This window comes from Hemibagrus wyckioides, linkage group LG28 (genome assembly GCF_019097595.1).
Source record: "Hemibagrus wyckioides isolate EC202008001 linkage group LG28, SWU_Hwy_1.0, whole genome shotgun sequence".
Taxonomy (NCBI): Eukaryota; Metazoa; Chordata; class Actinopteri; order Siluriformes; family Bagridae; genus Hemibagrus; species Hemibagrus wyckioides.
The window spans coordinates 10,293,973-10,316,270 of NC_080737.1; the positions used below are offsets into that span (position 1 = coordinate 10,293,973).

At 37.5% G+C, this 22,298-nt stretch overlaps 1 protein-coding gene across 4 annotated transcripts in view; it reads left to right on the forward strand.

Annotated features, from left to right (window-relative positions):
* The window catches only part of mapkap1 (MAPK associated protein 1), a 34,240-nt gene extending 12,491 nt beyond the window's left edge, over positions 1–21,749 (forward strand). For 3 of the 4 annotated variants that reach the window (XM_058382741.1, XM_058382742.1, XM_058382743.1), the window contains 8 exons: positions 120–292; positions 10,980–11,156; positions 13,727–13,836; positions 15,970–16,077; positions 16,306–16,446; positions 18,069–18,206; positions 19,746–19,843; positions 20,115–21,749. In XM_058382741.1, the coding sequence (XP_058238724.1) occupies positions 120–292; positions 10,980–11,156; positions 13,727–13,836; positions 15,970–16,077; positions 16,306–16,446; positions 18,069–18,206; positions 19,746–19,843; positions 20,115–20,237 (1,068 nt within the window). In that variant the 3' untranslated portion in view covers positions 20,238–21,749. The remainder of the gene's footprint in view (positions 1–119; positions 293–10,979; positions 11,157–13,726; positions 13,837–15,969; positions 16,078–16,305; positions 16,447–18,068; positions 18,207–19,745; positions 19,844–20,114) is intronic. The other variant, XM_058382744.1, reaches the window with a different exon arrangement.
* Positions 21,750–22,298: the final 549 nt, after the last annotated feature.

Below are 22,298 nucleotides of genomic sequence, written 5' to 3' on the forward strand. Positions count from 1 at the left end.
TAAATTTTGTTATCAGAAGTTCTAAAGATGAGAAAAAGCTAATTATTTTTTGCTTATCTTGAATTTTTGTTAAGCACTTTAATTTTCAGGATTTTGTTTTTGATCTTTTTCTTGTATAGGGCCATGTGGGTACAACTGCAACTAAAAAAATAGATGTCTACCTCTCAATGCAGTCTACTCAGGAGAAGTTGCATCCTATGATGGTAGTGACTATGGCGAATGCTAGAGTCCAAGATCTTATTGGCCTTATTTGCTGGCAATACACCAGTGAGGGCCGTGAACCAAAACTAAAGTAAGTACAGGCAATGAAGATAAAACTATACAGAAATAGTAATGGAATAAATTTATTCATAATTATGACTTATATTTGGCTGTTTACTGGCTACTTTACTTAACTGCCTTCTTTTTTAGCTTCATTTTAGCTTTTTCTAGTATTATTTTGTATGATTTCTTTTAATATTATTTTAGTAATCAGGGTCATCTATATATATATATAAGTTGGCATAATTAGTTGGCCTGTTTTGCTTAGAAATACTCTGTTATTTTACTGTGTACGTGCTATAAAAGAGCTTTTTTTTTTTTTTTTTAAGTATATGAGCAATGGACATTAAACAGATTTTAATTTATAAAATAAGGTCCTAGAACATGTGAATTATATTTTATTTGCAGTCTTTTGAAAATTGTTGATCATCCAACACTGTGCATAGTTTATATCTATTACTGTGTGCAGTTGGGTAGAAAATCAAGGTGTGGGTGTGCATTTCCAAGAAAAAGATCATAGTCTTTCTTGGTGATGAGAGAGGTGATGAGCTGCCATATATAGCATAACTAGAGTATTGTTATATAATATATGTGTGTGTATATATATATATATATATATATATATATATATATATATATATATATATAGATATATATATATATGTATAATATATATATATATATATATATATATATATATATATATATATATATATGTATAATATATATATATATATATATATATATATATATATATATATATATATATATATATGTATGTATAATATATATATATATATATATATATATATATATATATACTTATTATACACTATATTGCCAAAAGTATTCGCTCACCCATCCAAATAATCAGAATCAGGTGTTCCAATCACTTCCATGGCCACAGGTGTATAAAATCAAGCACCTAGGCATGCAGACTGTTTTTACAAACATTTGTGAAAGAATGGGTCGCTCTCAGGAGCTCAGTGAATTCCAGCGTGGAACTGTGATAGGATGCCACCTGTGCAACAAATCCAGTCGTGAAATTTCCTCGCTCCTAAATATTCCACAGTCAACTGTCAGCTGTATTATAAGAACGTGGAAGTGTTTGGGAACGACAGCAACTCAGCCACGAAGTGGTAGGCCACGTAAACTGACGGAGCGGGGTCAGTGGATGCTGAGGCGCATAGTGCGAAGAGGTCGCCAACTTTCTGCAGAGTCAATCGCTACAGACCTCCAAACTTCATGTGGCCTTCAGATTAGCTCAAGAACAGTGCGCAGAGAGCTTCATGGAATGGGTTTCCATGGCCGAGCAGCTGCATCCAAGCCATACATCACCAAGTGCAATGCAAAGCGTCGGATGCAGTGGTGTAAAGCACGCCGCCACTGGACTCTAGAGCAGTGGAGACGCGTTCTCTGGAGTGACGAATCACACTTCTCCATCTGGCAATCTGATGGACGAGTCTGGGTTTGGCGGTTGCCAGGAGAACGGTACTTGTCTGACTGCATTGTGCCAAGTGTAAAGTTTGGTGGAGGAGGGATTATGGTGTGTGGTTGTTTTTCAGGAGCTGGGCTTGGGCCCCTTAGTTCCAGTGAAAGGAACTCTGAATGCTTCAGCATACCAAGACATTTTGGACAATTCCATGCTCCCAGCTTTGTGGGAACAGTTTGGAGCTGGCCCCTTCCTCTTCCAACATGACTGTGCACCAGTGCACAAAGCAAGGCCATTCTTCCAGAAGCGCCACATTTGTGATTTGTGAGGTCACACACTGATGTTGGACGAGAAGGCCTGGCTCTCAGTCTCCGCTCTAATTCATCCCAAAGGTGTTCTATTGGGTTGAGGTTAGGACTCTGTGCAGGCCAGTCAAGTTCATCCACACCAGACTCTGTCATCCATGTCTTTATGGACCTTGCTTTGTGCACTGGTGCACAGTCATGTTGGAAGAGGAAGGGGCCAGCTCCAAACTGTTCCCACAAAGTTGGGAGCATGGAATTGTCCAAAATGTCTTGGTATGCTGAAGCATTCAGAGTTCCTTTCACTGGAACTAAGGGGCCAAGCCCAGCTCCTGAAAAACAACCCCACACCATAATCCCTCCTCCACCAAACTTTACACTTGGCACAAAGCAGTCAGACAAGTACCGTTCTCCTGGCAACCGCCAAACCCAGACTCGTCCATCAGATTGCCAGATGGAGAAGCGCGATTCGTCACTCCAGAGAACGCGTCTCCAGTGCGCTAGAGTCCAGTGGCGGCGTGCTTTACACCACTGCATCCGACGCTTTGCATTGCACTTGGTGATGTATGGCTTGGATGCAGCTGCTCGGCTATGGAAACCCATTCCATGATGCTCTCTGCGCACTGTTCTTGAGCTAATCTGAAGGCCACCTGAAGTTTGGAGGTCTGTAGCGATTGACTCTGCAGAAAGTTGGCGACCTCTTCGCACTATGCGCCTCAGCATCCGCTGACCCCGCTCCGTCAGTTTACGTGGCCTACCACTTCGTGGCTGAGTTGCTGTCGTTCCCAAACACTTCCACGTTCTTATAATACAGCTGACAGTTGACTGGAATATTTAGGAGCGAGGAAATTTCACGACTGGATTTGTTGCACAGGTGGCATCCTATCACAGTTCCATGCTGGAATTCACTGAGCTCCTGAGAGCGACCCATTCTTTCACAAATGTTTGTAAAAACAGTCTGCATGCCTAGGTGCTTGATTTTATACACCTCCTTTCATGGAAGTGATTGGAACACCTGATTCTGATTATTTGGATGGGTGAGCGAATACTTTTGGCAATATAGTGTATGTCTATGTATGTATATATAAATATATATGTATATAATATATATATATATATGTAGTATCAATATAGCAGTAAATATTATAAATAATGAAAAATAAAATAAAAAATAATAAAAACTAAATATTAAAAAACAAATATAAAAGCAAATATAATACACTAATATAATACAGTACAATATAGTATGTATATAGTTTATGTGAAAAATAGAACAATATGAATAAATATGTGTAGACTCAGCAGACTCAGAGGTGCAGTATATGCATATATGTAAATAAAAAGGTGCAGTATATGCATATATGTAGATAAAAAGGTCAACTTTGAAATGGTGTGGCAAATGAATACAGTATGTACAGTGTGCATATGTAAGATATATATATATATATATATATATATATATATATATATATATATATATATATATATTTATATACACACACACACCCACCTACAAATATATTTATGTATGTATATGTATGTATATATATATATATATATATATATATATATATATATATATATATATATAAGTGTGTGTGTGTATATATATATATAAAATATATGTGTATATATATATATATATATATATATATATATATATATATATATATATATATATAAATATATATATATATATATATATATATATATATATATATATATATATATAAATATATATATATATAAGGCAAATATAAATGTCCAATTGAACAGGGAGTAAAGTGTCAGTGCAGTGTGAACACAAAGATGTACAGTGAGAGTGTTATTGTGTGTACAGAGTAGTGCAGAGTACAAAGTAGTGCAATTATTGCATGTGCAACAATCAGCTGAGGTAGAATGTTATGTCGTGTGGGGGTAAGTCCAGAAATTCCAGATTCTAGGTGTACTGTTTGAGGGCCTGAATGGCCTGCGGGAAGAATCTCCTCCTCATTCTCTCTGTGTTCGCCTTCAAGGAACGGAAACATTTCCCTGACCTCAACAGAGAGAAGAGTCCATTGTTGGGATGACTGAGGTCCTTCATAATCTTCCTGGCTTTAGTCCAGCACCGCTTGCTGTATATAGTGTCCAGGTCAGGAAGCTCGGTGCGGATGGTACGCTTGGCTGATCGCACCACCCTCTGGAGAGCTTGCCTGTCCTGTTTGGTGCTGTTCCCAAACCAGGCTGTGATACTTCCCGTCAGGATGCTCTCAGTGGTGCAGGTGTAGAATGTCTTTAGCACCTTTGAGGGCAGTTTAAAGTCCTTCAGGCATCTGAGATGATAAAGACGCTGCCGGGCCTTCTTCACCAGGGTGTTAACGTGACAGGACCATGTCAGCATGATCATGCTGGATATCTATACTGATATGGGCTAGGTAACGTTTTAGGAATGAAAAGATGCCACATAATTTGATGGAAATAAAAAATTATGAATCTACAGAGGGCTGAATTCCAAGACACCCCAAAAATCAAAGTGAAAAAATGATGCAGCAGGCCAGTCCATTTTGCAAAATTTCATTGCAGCAACTCAGAATGGTACTCAGTAGTTTGTATGGCCCCCACGTGCTTGTATGCATGCCTGACAATGTCAGGGCATGCTCCTAATGAGACGATGGAAGGTGTCAAGAGGTATTTCCACCCAGATCTGGACCAGGGCATCACTGACCTCCTGGACAGTCTGAGGTGCAACCTGGCTCCATCGGATGGACCAAAACATAATGTCCCAGAGGTGTTCTATTGAATTTAGGTAAGGCAAGCCTGGGGACCATTCAATGGTATCAATTCCTTCATCCTCCAGGACCTGCCTGCATACTCTTGCCACATGAGGCCGGGCATTGTTGTGCAACAGGAGGAACCCAGGACCCACTGCACCAGTGTAGGGTCTGACAGTAGGTCCAAGGATTTCATCCCGATACCTAATGGCAATCAGGGTGCCATTGATTAGCCTGTAGCGGTCCTTGTGTCCATCCATGGATATGCCTCCCCAGACCATCACTGACCCACCACCAAACTGGTCATGCTGAACGATGTTACAGGCCACATATCGTTCTCCATGGCTTCTGCAGACCCTTTCACGTCTGTCACATGTGCTCAGGGTGAACCTGCTATCATCTGTGAAAAGTACAGGGTGCCAGTGTTCAACCTGCCTATTCTGGCATTGGGCCCTCAGGCCACCCTCATGAAGTCTGTTTGATTGTTTTGACAGAGACATTCACACAGGTGGCCTGCTGTAGGGTTTCTGGCAGTGCTCATCCTTTTCTTCCTTGCACAAAGGAGCAGATACCAGTCCTGCTGATTGGTTAAGGACCTTCTATGGCCCTGTCCAGCTCTCCTAGAGTAACTGCCTGTCTCCTGCTATCTCCTCCATGCTCTTGACTGTGCTGGGAGACACAGCAAACCTTCTGGCAATGGTACGTATTGATGTGCCATCCTGGAGGAGTTGGACTGCCTGTGCAACCTCTTTAGGGTCCAGTTGTAGCCTCATGCTACCAGTAGTGACCCTGACCCTAGCCAAATGCAAAACTTGTGAAAAACAGTGAGAAAAGATGAGTAGGGAAAAAATTTCAGTGGCCTCTACCTGTAAAACCATTCCTGTTTTGGGGGTCATCCCATTGTTGCCCATGTAGTGTACCTGTTAATTTCATTAACACCAAAGCAGCTGAAACTGATTAACAACCCCCTGTTGAGAGAGAGAGTATGGTGCAGAATTTTAGGCAGATGTAAAGAAATGCTGTAAAGTATATAGATATATAGATTTTAATTGTTTTTCTTATGAATTTGCGAAATGCAAAGAGAACAAAAAAAAATTAATCAGGTCAATATTTGAAGTGACTTATCCTATACCTTCCAATTCAATTTATTTTGTATAGCGCCTTTTACAGTGAACATTGTTTCAAAGCAGCTTTACCAAAGAAGAGAAACGGAGAAAGGGGAGGGGAAAAAATGAAAAAAAAAACAACTAGAAATAAGAATAAATTATTAAATTAAATTATTAAGCTATTTTATTCCTAATTAGCTTAATCAAATCAGCATCAGTTACACTTATAAAGTCAGGGATTTTGTAGGATCAGAGTTAGGTGTATGATTAACCAATTATACCAAGCAGGTGCTAATGATCATCAATTTTATACACATATACAATTTTATTTTATATATATTGCCAAAAGCTTTGGCTTTACATGCACCTGAACTTTAATGACATTCCGTTCTTAATCTGTAGGGTTTAATATGGAGTTGCCCCGACCCTTTGCAGTTATAACAGCTTTAACAAAAAATTTCGACAAGGTTTGGGAGTGTATTTATGGGAATGTTTGACCATTTCAATGATGTTGGACGAGAAGGCTTGGCTCACAGTCTCCACTTTAATTCATCCCAAAGGTGTTCTATCGATTTGAGGTCAGGCCAGTCAATTTCCTCCACACCAAACTCCGCTCATCCATGTCTTTATAGACCTTGCTTTGTGCACTAGTGTGCAGTCATGATGGAAGGAGCCATCCCCAAACTGTTCCCACAAAGTTGGGAGCATGGAATTGTCCAAGATGTCTTGGTATGCTGAAGCATTAAGAGTTCCTTTCACTGGAACTAAGAAGCCAAGCCCAACCCCTGAAAAACAACCCCACACCATAATCCCCCCTCCAAAAACTTTACACTTGGCACAATGCAGTAAGGCAAGTACCATTCTCCTGGAAACCGAAAAACGCAGACTTGTCTATCGGATTACCAGGCAGAGAAGGGTGATTCATCACTCCAGACAATACGTCTCATCTGCTCTAGAGTCCAGTGGTGGCCTGCTTTACACCACTGAATCCGGCCCTTGCATTGTACTTGGTGATGTAAGGCTTGGATGCAGCTGCTCAGCCATAAAAACCCATTCCATGAAGCTCTCTACACACTGTTAAGCTGATCTAAATTTTACACTAAGTTTGGAGCTCTGTAGCTATTGACCCTGTAGAAAGTTGGCGACTTCTATGCACTGTGCACCTCAGCATGCACTGACCCCACTCTCTGATTTTACGTGGCCTACCTCTTTGTGGCTGAGTTGCTGTTGTTCCCAATTGCTTCCACTTTATAATAATACCACAGCAGATGACTGTGGAATATTTAGTAGTGAGGAAATTTCATGAATGGATTTATTGCACAGGTGACAACCTATCACGATACCATGCTTGAATTCCCTGAGCTCCTGAGAGTGACCCATTCTGTCACAGTTTGTATAGGCAGTCTGCATACCTAGGTGCTTGATATTATATGTCTGTGGCCATGGAAGTGATTGGAACACCTGAATTCAAAGATTTGGAGGGGTATCCCAAAACATTTGGCAATATAGTGTATGTATGTTGAACCAGTCATTAACTGAAACAGAAACAGCTGTGTTGGAGGCTTGGGTGAGGAACAGCCAAACCCTGCTACTAATGTGAGATTGTGGAAGACAGTTTCATGTCACAGGTCATACACCATGGCAAGACTGAGCACAAGAAGACACAAGATAATTATACTGTATAAGCAAGGTCTCTACCAGGCAAAGATTTCAAAGCAGACTGGGGTTTCAAGATATGCTGTTCAAGCTGTTTTGAAGAAGCATAAAGAAACAGTCAATGTTGATGACCATAGAGGCAGTGTTTAGCCAAGGAAACTTAATGCAACAGATAAGACAGATCATGCATTTTCTTTTGACATTGTAAGATGTCCAGCAGTGCCATCAGCAAAGAACTGGCAGAAACCAGTGGGAGCCAGGCACACCCATCTACTGTCCAGGGAAGTCTGGCAAAAGTGACTCAACTAAACAGGAACTGTGTTTCAGAAAATGGGCAGCCGGTGCTCTGGTCTGATCAGTCAAAAATTCAAATATTTGGCTGTAGTATAGCCAAAGACAGGTTGCTTGCCAAAGGGCTGGAGAGCAGTACAATAATGAGTGTCTGCAGGCATTAGTGAAGCATGATGGAGGTTGGTCATGATTTATGGGGTGTCCTCAGTACTGAGGCTCCAGCCTTCCTTGGTCAACCACTGTGTCTACGGTCCTCAGCATTGCCTGTTTCTTTATGCTTCTTCAAAATAACTTGAACAGCACATCTTGAAACATCAGCCTGCTTTGAAATCTCTGTCTGGGAGATGTCTTGTTGATTCAGTATAACTACCTTGTGTCTTGTTGCTGTGCTCATTCTTGCAATGGTGTGTGACCTGAGACATAAAATCCATTTTCCTAAGTATGGAGTGATCATTAGCACCTGCTTGATATAATTGGTTAAATATACACCTGACTCTGATCCTAAAAATCCCCAAGATTGTGCAAGTGTAAGAACTTGCTGGTTTGAAGGCACAGGGTAGTCACACTATATACTGATTTGATTTGAATATTTTTGTCTGCTCACTCCTTATCCATTTTGTTAATTGATAAAAATAATTCAAATGTAAAAAAAAAAAAAATCATATTTTTGAAAGCATTCTTACTTTACAGTATTTTTTTTATACCTACCTAAAACTTCTGCACAGTACTGTATATTTGACAACATGACCTACGGTCAAGAAACAAGATTTGATTTCATTTGTAACCTGGAAAAGCAACCAGAATTGATCTTTGGCCTTCAGATTTAGTATATCTCCTTGGGAACAAGAACTGATGTTCCTAGTGGATACTAGTCTTCCTCTATTCCTAAGGGGCGTGGACAGATATCTGCTTGTCCCTGTTAATTGCTGCTTAAGTGGATATAGGTTTTTAACAAGTCAACCTATAATAATAATATTATTATTAATAATAATAGTAATAATAATGATAACTAGATTTTTAAAGTTTGTCACGACAAACGTTTATGTTGAGTTGACGAAGCAAGTAGTCATAATGCCTGATGCTTTTCAGAGGCGAGTGGATAGACAGGTCGCCAATACATTTGGTGGAGAGCAGACGGATCCGTCTGGAGGCAAGTGGAGAGAGAGGGTGCTGATACTTTTGGAGGCAGGTGGATATGTCACCAGGATACACGTCACGCAGTTCTTATGCTGAGCATTTTGATTTGACATGTATGATGCAGTAATTTTGCGAATCCGCTTATTTTGGCGGTTGGTGTGCACATGATGTCACCAAAACACACGTCACAAAGTTCCCCTCATTGTGCTGAGCATTTTGATATGTCAAAATGTGTATGTGTATGTTGGGGAATTTTTGCGATTTCGCTTGTTTTCAGGGTTGATGTGCATGTGACCTCACTTGGACACACGTCACGCAGTTCCCCACAATGTGCTGAGTGTTTTGATGTGTCACATTTATATGTTACAGTAGTTTTGCGATTTCACAAATTTTGTGGTGTGACGTCATGTGACAGAACACACGTAACGCAGTTCCCCCTCATTGTGCTGAGTATATGGATATGTCACGTTTATATTGCAATAACTTTGTGATTCCACTTAATATTGAATGGATAGATACAAGTCTATGGGAATTTTTGGGATTTTTGATCTTCCTGTATGGGAAAACCAAAAGGCTGATCAGTTCTAAAATTTACGGCTTCATCAGTCCAAAGATTCATCACTGCTGAAAGACTGAGCTTGAAAGACTGCCGAGCTATAAACCTCCAAAGTTTTGAATGGAATTCTATCTGAAAAAAGGCCACTTTGAGCTTCTGTACCGGGAATCTTGTAATTCCGATTGCTTAGAAAAGTAACAGCAACAAATTTCAACCAACAAACCTGGATGAACAACCATGGCGAGTTTGGTGCATATAGCTTGAAAGCTCTAGGAGTTGTTAGTCAGTAATTAATTGTCTAAGAAAAATAATCCTAAGAAGCTTATTAAGCAAAACAGAATGTTGGCATTTTCAAGCCAACATAATAATAGTCTTATTATAATTCTTATAATTTATCATTATTATCTGACAGCCAAACAGTCAGGCCAAACACTTTAGGTTATGTGCCCTATTGTTCTGTTTTCTTATTTTCCTTTTTCTAGCTAGGGTTCAGTGGATAGCATCGTTATTACTCATGTTCATAATGTTCACTTAACTAATTTGACTTTTTTGACTTTCCTGCAGATTCCTTGTTTGTCTACTGTAGGGCAGGCATGCCAATTCCTATGACCCAAATGCCATATCCTAAACAGTTAATTATGGTCATAATAGTTAATGGCAGCTGAAGCAGAGTAAGAAGCTGAGAAAACTCTTGGAGAGAATGTAACATCATGTAGTAGTTGTCAGTGTTTTTCTGTGATATTATACTCTACTTATAATTAAAGGCCTGAACACTTCTGTAACATGTTATTTGTTAAGCAAATGACTCCTCAAATACAAAAATCATACTTTGTCACAATAAATAATTTTTCATAAACATTTTTGATTATTAATTCTAATTAATACATCTCCTTTTTTGTACTGTGTTCAGTGCGTTATTTTGCACTATTTGGCCTCCATGGCAGCTATTCATCAGACTATTTATCTGCCTTAGTGCAAAGTTATGTGGTACTGCCCTGTTTAGAGATTATTTGGTGTTTGAAAAACCACATTATATCCTGGAGCAAGCAGATCCTCAAAACAAATGTTGGAGCCACAAAATGGCTTTTTTGTTTTATTGTCTTGAGTGTACAAATAAATGGCAAAATGTTACAATAAAAACTAAATTATATTGTATTGTGAACAATTTAATTGTTCATCACATCCCTGTGCATGTAACCAGGCCACGAGTAGTTCTGCTACAGTAACTATTCATAATGATATAACTGTTAATGCTAAAGAGCAACAAATATGGTGGAAAGCTTGGTCAGCTAGCGGGCAGATGGCAATATGAAAACTAGTTAAAGAACTAGTCGAAGAAAGTGAGCAGATGTTTTAATGTTTGTACCTTGATCATGAATATTATGAAGGTTGTGAGGTGGGATTTGGCTATAATTAATAACAGCTACCTAATGATACTTTAAAATGTCATTGTTGACCTGACTCTTTTTCCCCCCCTTTCCTCTACAGTGAGAATGTCAATACATACTGCCTCCACATAGCTGAGGATGATGGGGAGGTCGATACAGATTTCCCCCCTCTAGATTCCAATGAGCCCATCCATAAGTTTGGTTTCAGCACTCTTGCTCTGGTGGAGAAGTACTCCTCTCCAGGACTAGGCCCCAAGCAGTCACTTTTTGTCAGAATGTGAGTTGTCAGAATTTTTAGCAAACACTTCAATTTACATTTACCTCATTTGGCTTACAACTGAGATAACATAACAGTAGTTAAGGGTTAATGACCTTGCTTCAAAGACCCAGCAATAGAAGCTTAGTAATATTTATTCTATTGTTCTATTTATTCTATTCTATAAAATATGGAACGTACATATTTAAATACTACTATAAATATATGCTTTGGATCAGCAGTATGGTAATGACATATGATACATTATTGTACAGTACGCACAGTCGAATAAGTGGTAAATAAGCAGTATGGTAATGACCATGATGACATATGATACATTATTGTGCAGTATACAAAGTAAACATTGCACAGTATATTACAGTGTGATATGTATATCTGTCTGTTACAGTGTAATACAGTAATCCCCCGCTATATCGCGGTTCATTTATCGTGGTCCAGGTATATCGCGGATTTTTATTTGGAACATAACTAATTTTTTTCATGGATTTTCCCGGTATCACTTTTCTTTTTTATCAGTTTTCCCTGTAGACTAGTAAAAAAATGTATGTAGGCAGGAAAAAGCATATTAGGTGAGTAAATGAATGACTAATGGGTAAATTAATAAAAGTATTGTTGTTGTTGTGGTGGTCCAATGGACAAAATCTTAAAAAGAGATACAGCTTGGAAATATTTAAAATGCATCAAATTAGATGACTCTCGATAGTGAGTAGAACTCAGAAGCACACAGTATGTTTTACTTAAGTTTACTACTAATATATCACTATACTAAAAAAAATAAATTGTAAAATACATACAAATGTATTGAAAATAACTGATAAACAAATAGATAATGAGTAGAATAATGCATAATGGCCATAAAACGAGTGTATGCAGCCATGCCAGCATGAAATGGACGCAGTCCTCAGTGCTTGATGATTTCAGCCTTCTCTCTGACAAGTCTTATTGCCTTCAGACACTTTTGAATTCCATCTCATTTGCATTCAACAACTGCCTTCCCACGCAAGGGAGAAAATGTCCTGGATCTGGGTTTCACCCATCCAACGCCATCTACAGACAGAACTGCTATCCCACGTCTATCCACATCTCCGAACATCACCTGGTATCCTTCATTATCACTCTCCCTATGCTACCTAAAACCAAATTCCAGCATCTCCTCTTACCCGTGGAAACCTCCACTCTATTATTTACTAAACCCAGGAAGACTTCTTGTCCTGCTCCTTGGCTGACAGATGTGTTGCACAGCAAACAAAGAATGAAGATCAGCAGGGAGAAAGTGGAAGAAATCACTCGACTCAGATCTCGCCTCTTTCTATACGCTCCTGTCCAAATTATCTTTGGATCTGCCAAGACCTCATAAGCTTAGCAAAATCTTCTCTTCACTACACAACACCCCCCAGCTCCAGCTGCTTCATTCTCCCTGACTGTTGAAGACTTTGCCACCTTTTGCAATAAAAAGATTGAGTTATCTTCTCCTTCCCTCCCTCATATACCACGATTTCTGCTTCTGCTTGAAACTCAGTTTTCCATATTCTCACATGTTGCTAATATGACATGTCCATGTCGTTTTCTTCTGTACGACAAAGATTCTGCCATTTTTATCCACACAGGCTGCTCAGGTGCTTGTCTCTTGTCATTTCAAGATTAGACTAGTGCAACACTCCGTTGGCAGGTCTACCTCTGAATCAATTCGTCCTCTGCAAATGATCCAAAATGCAGCTGCATAACTGTTTTCAACCTGCCTAAGTTCTCACACACCACCCCACTGCTGTGCTCGCTTCACTAGCTTCCAGTAGCTGCAGACATCAGATCAAAACACTTATACTTGCCTACAAAGCCAAAAGTGGACCAGCTCCCTCTTACCTCAAATTGCTCATCACTCCACATTCACCACATTCCCTCCGATCTACTAGCAATCACGTTAAGAGGTAGGTATACGTCAATACACTTTTCTCTGTTGGCACTGAAGTGGTGGAATGAACTTCCACTAGATGTCCGAATAGGTGAGTCACTGGCTGTCTTTAATTGAGTGGTGAAGATCCACCTCTGCCTCTGTTTATTTTATGTATTTATTTTTAAAAATGTGCTAAAATTCCTCAACAGAGTTTTAGGGTGATGGTATCCTGTGTCTGTGATCTAGTATACCAGTGTTAGAGATTTCAGAGCTCTTTTGAATGTCGCTCTGGATAAGGGTGACTGCCAAATGCTGTAAATGTAAGTTCTAACATGTTTTGTCTTGCATGATGGAGACTTGGCTAAGTGGGATGAGCTTCCCAAATGCTAAATGCAGATGCATTGATTATACTCTTGTGAGAACATATTCATTGCGTGTAGCATTCACTAGCTATACATTATTCATTTTACTGTTAGCAATCAAGCATAGGGGTACCCAAGTCAGGACATTTGGTAACTCTTCACCAACCTTAAATGGCTTGAAATGCAGTTTATACATTCTGCTCTCCTGTACAGATCAGGCCTTTGAAATCTGCCATGAATTCCAGGGCTCTTTGGACCTGCTGCAAATGAGGCTTATGAAAGGATTGTTTTGATCACCTATATTCTCTTTTATACAGCAATGCTGCTCATGGTTTCTCATTGATTCCAGTGGACAGTTTAAAGGTCACCATGAAAGAGATTCTACAGAAAGCCCTCAAGAAAAGAAAAGGCTCACAAAAGGGTTCAGGTAAGAGCTTTCACTGACTTTGACCAAGATAAATTATTATATTATGGTTTGACACTTGACTGGTTCTAACTAGCTTGAGAAAGGTCACAAACCTGTAAATTGCTCCCTGTATTCAATTACTTGCAGGTTTTGTGTGAGATCAAATTGTGAAAAACATGAATACTTCACAACACATTACTAACATAAGTCATCTGCTTTTGCCAAGTGACCCAAATTTTGGCTTTTGCTAAAGGCACTACTTATGAAAATCAGCAATAGTAATTGACATTTTACCTGTCCATGGATATAATACCCATTAAACAGTTGAAAACAAGGCTTTTATTCAACCTCTAAGAATAGTTGATTGTTGTAGTACCTTATTGAGATTCAGATATTTTTCTGACATGACAATGTCTCACCAGTACACAGAATAATGAAAGATATGCAATAAAAAAACATTTTAAACATTCTACTTAGTGTAATTTGTATACATCTATTAATAATCGATGTTGTTACAAAGCAGATTTTCAGAAGTATAGGAATTCCTCATACATTTTAAATTTATAAATTTTTCACTAATGAGTAAGCTTAAGGTGACAGTGCCAAATAAAAGTTTTGTGAGATTGAGCAAAACTACACTCAAAGGAATCAGATTGTGCTTATAATTGCCAAGTATGCTCACACATACAAGGAACATTAAATTTAGACAGGGTAAAGAATATAAATAGGTGTAACTCAGGAGGCCTGCAAAATACCTTCTATAATGGTAAACTATATAGTAAAAGCCTGCAACTGTGTAAATATGACCTTATAAGCATCAGAACCATTGATTTATATTTTTAACTTCTAATTTTCTATTCTATTCTTCTATTGTAATGACATGAACTGTTGATAAGTCCTGAAGCTGTGATTTGAAGTATAGAGGAGTGAAGCGCTGGTGGGCAAGCCTTAATGTTAGCTTTGGCGTTGTGATTATGTCGCTGAATCATCACACATTTGCTCCACTGTTCAGTGTCAGAGGGGATTTCTCACTCTGCTTAAGACTTTTCCCTATAGAAACTATGATTCTCCCACTCTACAATCCTCTGTATAACCCTCTGATTGCATGTGAATCTCCAAAGCTATTACTAATGACAATAGAAGAATGAGACAATGGAAGAAATATCCTGCAGTCAACACAATAAACAAGATGAATGTTGCCATGTTGCATGTTAAGTGTATTTTAGTCAAAGCTATATAGACCTTATTTTAGAGAGATCCAGTGATCCTGCTTGCTGTCTTTAAACAGTAAAAACATTCAAGAAGATGAAAGCTGAAAGATAAAACAATAGGAAAACCATAGCACAAAATGATTAAAAAATGACAAACTGTATAAAGGATGACGTAGGTGAGAAACTCCTGCAAACATTTCAAAAACAGGAACTACAATCACAATCTACTAATCACAATAACTGATCAATTTTAAGACTGATTTAGATATTAAACATGTATAGTGGGTATAAAAAGTATGCACACCCCTTAAAGGAGAAGTTCACTTTGAGAACAAAAATTTACAAATAATTTACTCACCCCCTTGTCATCCAAGATGTTTGTCTTTCTTTCTTCAGTCGTAAATAAATAAAATAAAATAAAATAAATTTTTGAGGAAAACATTTCAGGATTTTTCTCCATATAGTTGACTTTAATGGTGCCTACAAGTTTGAACTTCCAAAATGCAGTTTAAATGCAGCTTCAAAGGTCTCTAAACAATCCCAGCCGAGGAAGAAGGGTCTTATCTAGCCAAACCATTGGTCATTTTGTTAGAAAAGTTAAAAACTGTATACTTTTTAACCACAAAATTTCGTCTAGCACTAGCTCTGGGATGCTTGTCCATGACCCTATGTTCAACGTAATCATGTGGAAAGGCGAACTACAGACCCAGTGTTTACAAAGTGAGCCCTTTAAATTTTGCTGTCGACATGTGCCACATAACTATAAATCTGTCAGATTTGTCACTGGAAAATTCCTGACTGTTAATTTATGTGGAATATTATGTACCGTGAGTCTTTCAACTGGCAATTACCCATTGTTGACCAATACAGTGTGGACCCGGAATTTATATACTGCAGAGGTATTAAACAGTTAAACCTTGTAGAAAATGTTATTGTTTTGTAGGCCCCATGTATCGTTTAGAAAAGCAGATGGAGCCAAATGTAGCAGTGGAGCTGGACAGTACACTGGAGAGCCAGAGCACACTGGAGTTCTGTCTTGTTCGAGAAAACAGTGAGTTTGACACCTAATGAACACAAGCTTATTTTAATACCTATGTACCAAACACTTTTGGGAGCTGTGAAGACTGGTAGCTTTAAATAAAAAAATTTCTAATTTATATTCTTATTATTCTCTACTTTCCTTTATTCCTTTTTCATTTTTTGCCAAAATTTCTCTTCCTTATTTGTCTGTCCCTTTTTGTCCTCTCTGTCTCCTCTCTGCTATTGTCTTCCATAAAAGGCTCCAGAGGAGAAGAGAGCTCAGAAGAGGACCCACCCATAGATATCAATACAGTACAAGATATGTTGAGCAGTCACCACTACAAATCCTTCAAGATAAGCATGATCCACAAGCTCCGTTTTACTACTGATGTTCAGCTAGGTATGCTACTCTGTGGACAAATATGGACACTTTCAAATATTGATTCACTAATCAAAACCATGTCAAATTAAGGTTGATTACCAAGAGCTACATAGTGTGTCCTCCAGAATTATTGACACTTGTCTAGTAAAAATCTATATATAAGGAGACTAATAAAGTACAGTGAGTGGTATTTTGAGCTTAATCATATACAACTGCTGAATAATTTTATTAAAATGCAGAATTATTCTTCCAAACCCCGACATCTTCACAGCTGCTGTAGGGTTAGGTTCATGATGCATCCAGAGCCTATCCTGAGAACACTGGGTGTAAGACAGAAATGCATACATTTCTTCACACTCACTCGTACCTAAAGCCTATTCATTACAACCAGTCAACCTTTTACTTGGGAGGTGGGAGAAAGAGAGAATTTAGAGGAAGCCCGCACAAATATAGGTAGAATTTGCAGAACTTTACACAGGTAGTAAATTGAGGATTGAACTGGGACCTCTGGAGCTGTAAGGGTGCAAAAATACCCACTGCTGCAAAATACTGCCTCAAGTTGTCTTCATAAGTGCATTTTTTGTAAACCTTTGTGTAGCAAGTAGGAGCATGGTTTAAATTGAAATGGTAATGGTTGCGGATAGTAAACTATTTCCACTATAAATTTGTGTTGAATATTATTATGGATACTTTTATACTTACAAATTAACTTGCCAGTAATGAAAAATACAAACATAAATACAGCTGTTAGTAGTATTATTACACCTTTCAACAACACGGTATAAAATGGTGCTGCACAACTGAGAGAACGAGGTATTCAGACACTTGTTTTTGTTATACAAGTTATATACTTCCAGATCATATATTCACTTCAGGATCTTACATTCCGATTTACTTCTTACTTATAGTTTAAACTGTACTCATTAATATGACAAAAAATTATGCATTCATATGTATAAAGATTTTTTAAAAATTTAATCAAAATTAAATCGAAAATGTACTGTGATGTCTTTTATTGTATACCGCACATTTCTTCAGAATCACCATCCAGAGCTTTCATGGTTACTGCTGCTTCTCTCCTTAAAGTTTTTTCAGTCTGTTCTAGATGACTAAATGATTTGGGACAGTCTCCTGAAGTTTTGCAGTTGACATCAAATCAATAAGTGCAGAGTAATACTTCTTACATTTAAATGAATTATGCTCACTTTTGAAAAATTAGCTTGTTGACAGTTCACTGTTTTAAGATATACATTCACTGTCCACTTTATTGTGAATCTGTACACCTGCTCATTTATGCAGTTATCTGTTTAGCCAATCATGCATAATACATAGATACACAAAAATATTTAGATATAGGTCAGGAGCTACAGTTAATTTTCACATTAAACAACAGAATGTGGGAAACCGTGAGTCGCTAACAGTCTGTTAGTTAAAAGTTTAACAGTTCGTTAAAATTGAAGTGGTACAATCCCAGTATAATAAATTGTCATGTTACTGTATTAATAAAGTTAATTATGTATGGCAGATTTTGCTATTTTTTCTTTAATCACTGCTTTATTCTACTGATGAAACATGTTGTGTTACATTACAATGTAGAATTCTTTTTAAAAAAGCTTACCTTTTTCCCCACTTTATTTTAGGTATATCAGGGGAGAAGGTGGAGATTGACCCTGTCACCAATCAGAAAACTAGCACAAAGTTTTGGATACGACAGAAGCCCATCTCTATTGACTCAGACCTGCTTTGTGCATGTGACCTGGTAGAGGAGAAGAGTCCAAGTTAGTACTGTATTTAATGAAGTAATTTAGATGTATAGATCTCTTTGCACAGTGGTGGTTAGACAACTTCAGGTTTTCATAGCTGCATTGTCTTAGCAACATAGTAAACTAGAGAATGTCCAGCCGGTGTGTACAAGTTGGCTTATACAAAACACTTTGTACTGCCTAGGTTGGCTTTAGTTTATTTGTTCACATAACCTTAGTGAAAATTGTTGTGTTTCACCAAGGTGAGTACTTGTCAGGCAAATGTATATAGTTCTCTATAAAAAAAAAATGAAATTAAATAAATAAATAAATAAAAAATTGGCCTATTCATTTGTTGTTGTTCACTATAGCTGTGTGTTTGAGAGCAATTAATGAATATTAGGTAATGGATTAGAATTTAAGCTTTTACTCCTGATTATTTATATCTAATTGTGGTAAACTTAGAACATGGCATTTTATGCTTGAATCCGCTCATTTTTATTTCAATAATATAAAAAAAATGTCTTGAGTTTTGTCTTTGAAGACTGCATTTGTGTTTAAAAAAAAAAAAAGGATAAACCAACATGAAGACTAAAGAGCTGATCCCCTCTTTTTCAATTTGTACCATTGTGTAAGCATCTGGCATAGTAAATACAACCATTGTTAATATTAGGAAAAACAAAGAAACTACAAAAGAAATCCACAAAACAACCACAGTTGAACAGGTTGACCATGGAAAACAACAGCAGTGAAGAAAAATTATTAAAATAATGGTCAGTGATGAAAAGAAAACATCCAAAACTCATTAGTGAAGCATGGTGGAGGTATGTCATGGACCTCTTGGACTGCTTCTGAAGTGGGCTCACAAATCTTTACTGATGATGTAACTTATGATGGTTTACAGAAACATTCTTTTTGCCAATTTATACAGAAATGCATAAACCCTAATTTGGAGGAATGTCATCATTTTTCAAGACAAAGACCTCAACCTGCCAACACAAAAAAAAACTTCATGAGGAGAAATCTGATCAATCATATTAATGTTAACTGAGACATTAACACAATTAATAATGAATTTTAGCTCCCGAAACCTCCAAAACAACAACTGGAAGAAGCTGCAGTACAAGCCAGGGAAAGCACCACAAAAAAACCCTTTGAAACAGTTTAGTTGTGTCTCTGGGTTGCTGGCTTGATGCATTTGTTTCAAAGCAGGGATATGCAACTAAAAATTGTTATTCACTTATTCTGTTACCTGTTCACCTAACAATTGGTTGTCTGCCACCAAAGGTGTTATGTTCTAAGTTGTTTATCACATCTAGATGTAAATAACAGGAAATGGAAACTCTGGAAATTCTGATCTGTTTCATATTCTCATATTCGTCTTTAGATATCAAATCCAAATGTTGTCAGTGTTGCATAGCATAAGTGAATTGATGTTGCCATTATATTACTTTCAAAGGGCACTATAAACAGTAATGTTAAAAATCAGCAAATATCTTGATTATGCATTTAATTTTTAATGGACTAACTTATGTCACTTGTTTGTTTTTGTTTTTTTTTGGTTTTCTGTTCCAGGCCATGCAATATTTAAGCTCACATATCTTAGCAACCATGACTACAAGGTCCTTTACTTTGAATGCGATGCTGCTACAGTCAATGAGATCGTGCTAAAGGTGAAGTAAATCTATTACCTAAATCTAAATCCAATCTCTTTATTGTCATTAAAATGTTGTCTGGTTCCACCTTTGTTTCAGTTTTCCCCCATGCACATTTGTTTCAGTTTTCCCCCATGCATCTGCTGGGGAACAGTATATAACAATCAATAGAACACAAATTAATCTTTTCAAGAGCCATAATAAATGGTCTTTTTTTTTTTTGTCTGATGAATATCAGACCATTTAAATGTTATCACTGAATGGTGCATTTGCTCTTGCTGTCTGTCAGGTGAACTACATCCTTGAGTCTCGAGCCAGCACTTCAAGAGCTGACTATTATGCACAGAAGCAACGCAAACTCAGCCGACGTACCAGTTTTAGCTTTCAGAAGGACAAGAAATCAAGCCAGTAGAACATAGTCAGAATATGACTCTCTTTTTTCTCTCAACCAAGCACAGAGAAAAATTGAAAGAAAAATCACTGTTAAATAGAAGGCTTTAATAAACCAGAAATATGGTGAATGCAAATTAGTGAGGGAATTAAGGTTGTATGGTTAAAATTCAAGATATAGCAGTATGGGGACTTAAAAATTACCTTAAATCAAGGCATTTTTTCCTTGTGACTTTTAACATTAAAACTGAACCAGACTTATTTTTATAATACATTGGGCTGTTCCAGAACTTAAAAATGTGATAAGATCAAGTATTACTCATAATATTCTCCTCCCTTTTCAAGCCCCCAGTGTTGATTAGACTCACTTTTGGATAGTACATGCAGAGAGCTTCCTACAATGTCACAGATTGAAATGTGTCAGTATATACCTCTGTCATACAGCCATCATTCCTCACCTCATCATGCTTTGGACCATGTGCACATATGTACATGACATGGCTGAGATATTTAGATAAAAGAAAAATGAGAGTGCAGGTTTCACACACCAGAATTGAAGAGTTTTAGTCCAAATACCTTGTTCAATACCCAGTTAAAAGTTGTTTTATGAATGAGTGTCTGAACACTGGGAACTGCATGCTATGACAGTTGTGAATGCCTTGATAACTCTGGGGTGATCTTGTAATTAATTGCTTGTTTTTCACATAGTATTGTGAATCATTCAGTCTACTGACTAACAAATACAGCATTTCTTAAATACATATTTTCTTTTGTGCTAGGTGCTTGCCCTGCACTACTATCATTTACATTGAGTAGCGGGCATCCAATTTCCTAAACCACCTGTTCATTTTCTTTATCTTTGGCTCACCATGGTCTACAGATGGACTGCAAAACTTGTCCATACCATGGTACACTGCATCTTCTCTTTATAGCCATTATATCTGTTCTTTTTCTCATAAGATTGTAAGCATTTAGGAAATTGTAATTGCATTTAGGTCTGACTTTGTTTTGTCATGTGTCTACACTCAAGAATCCAGGTGATTAAAACTGCCCTAGCACTTTTAACTAGGGTTGACCTAACTATTTGCATAAAAAAAAACAATGTATAACATGGCTTTTTGTTATAACATTTAACAAACTTAAAATGTATTATTTGCATGTTACTTTCTTTGCTTAGCACTTTGCTTAATTTCAAACATAGGAACAAACTTGCAAATTGTAACTTTGTTGTTGCTGGTGTTTTTATTTTTGTTTTGTTTATTTTATTTATTTATTTTGTTTGTTTTGTCATGTTTGACTGTGTTGACTACTCAAGGCTTTTCCTGTTCATTTGTTGTCTGTGAAGCTACAATTCTAATAAACTGACAGAAGGCCCTGGGAGGAAATGCAGCATAGTTGCATTTCATATGTAAAATGCAGCATAATTGCATTTCAAATGTAAAATATTTAATAAGATATTTGGCATTAACAATATTTGCTAGATTATGCAGTTACTATAAGTACATCTTACCAATAAAGACTCACGTACTATAAACACTGCTGTGCTCAGTTTCTTTCACCTGAAGGTGACAATCACTGTTCTGCATTAAATTTGGGAGAAATTGACATAATACAGAAGGTCCACCAAATCAGAATGTTCTTACATAATTTAACAATTTAACATCAGGGTGTTGTACGATTATAACAATCACACATCTTTGTTCCAAACGTTAACAAACTCAATGAGACTGCAAAGGGTTTCTGCTAAATGGATGAATTTAAGTTCTCCACTGTTATTCATGCCAAATAGTGTGTATTGTGGAGATTTTTTTTTTTTTGCTTGTCGGATTCTACCCCTATATTTCATTTCATTGTCTGTACCACTTATCCGATCTGTCCTCGGGTCACAGGGAGCCTGTGCAGGCATCTCAGGCATGAAGGCAGGATACACCCTGGATGGAATGCCAACCCATCGCACGGGGAAACATGCAAACTCCACACACAGAGTGAGCAGGCGTGAACCCAGGATGCTGGAGGTGTGAGGCGAACGTGTTAACCACTAAACAATGACTGGTCAAAATCCGGATTTATTTGACTGTTAGGT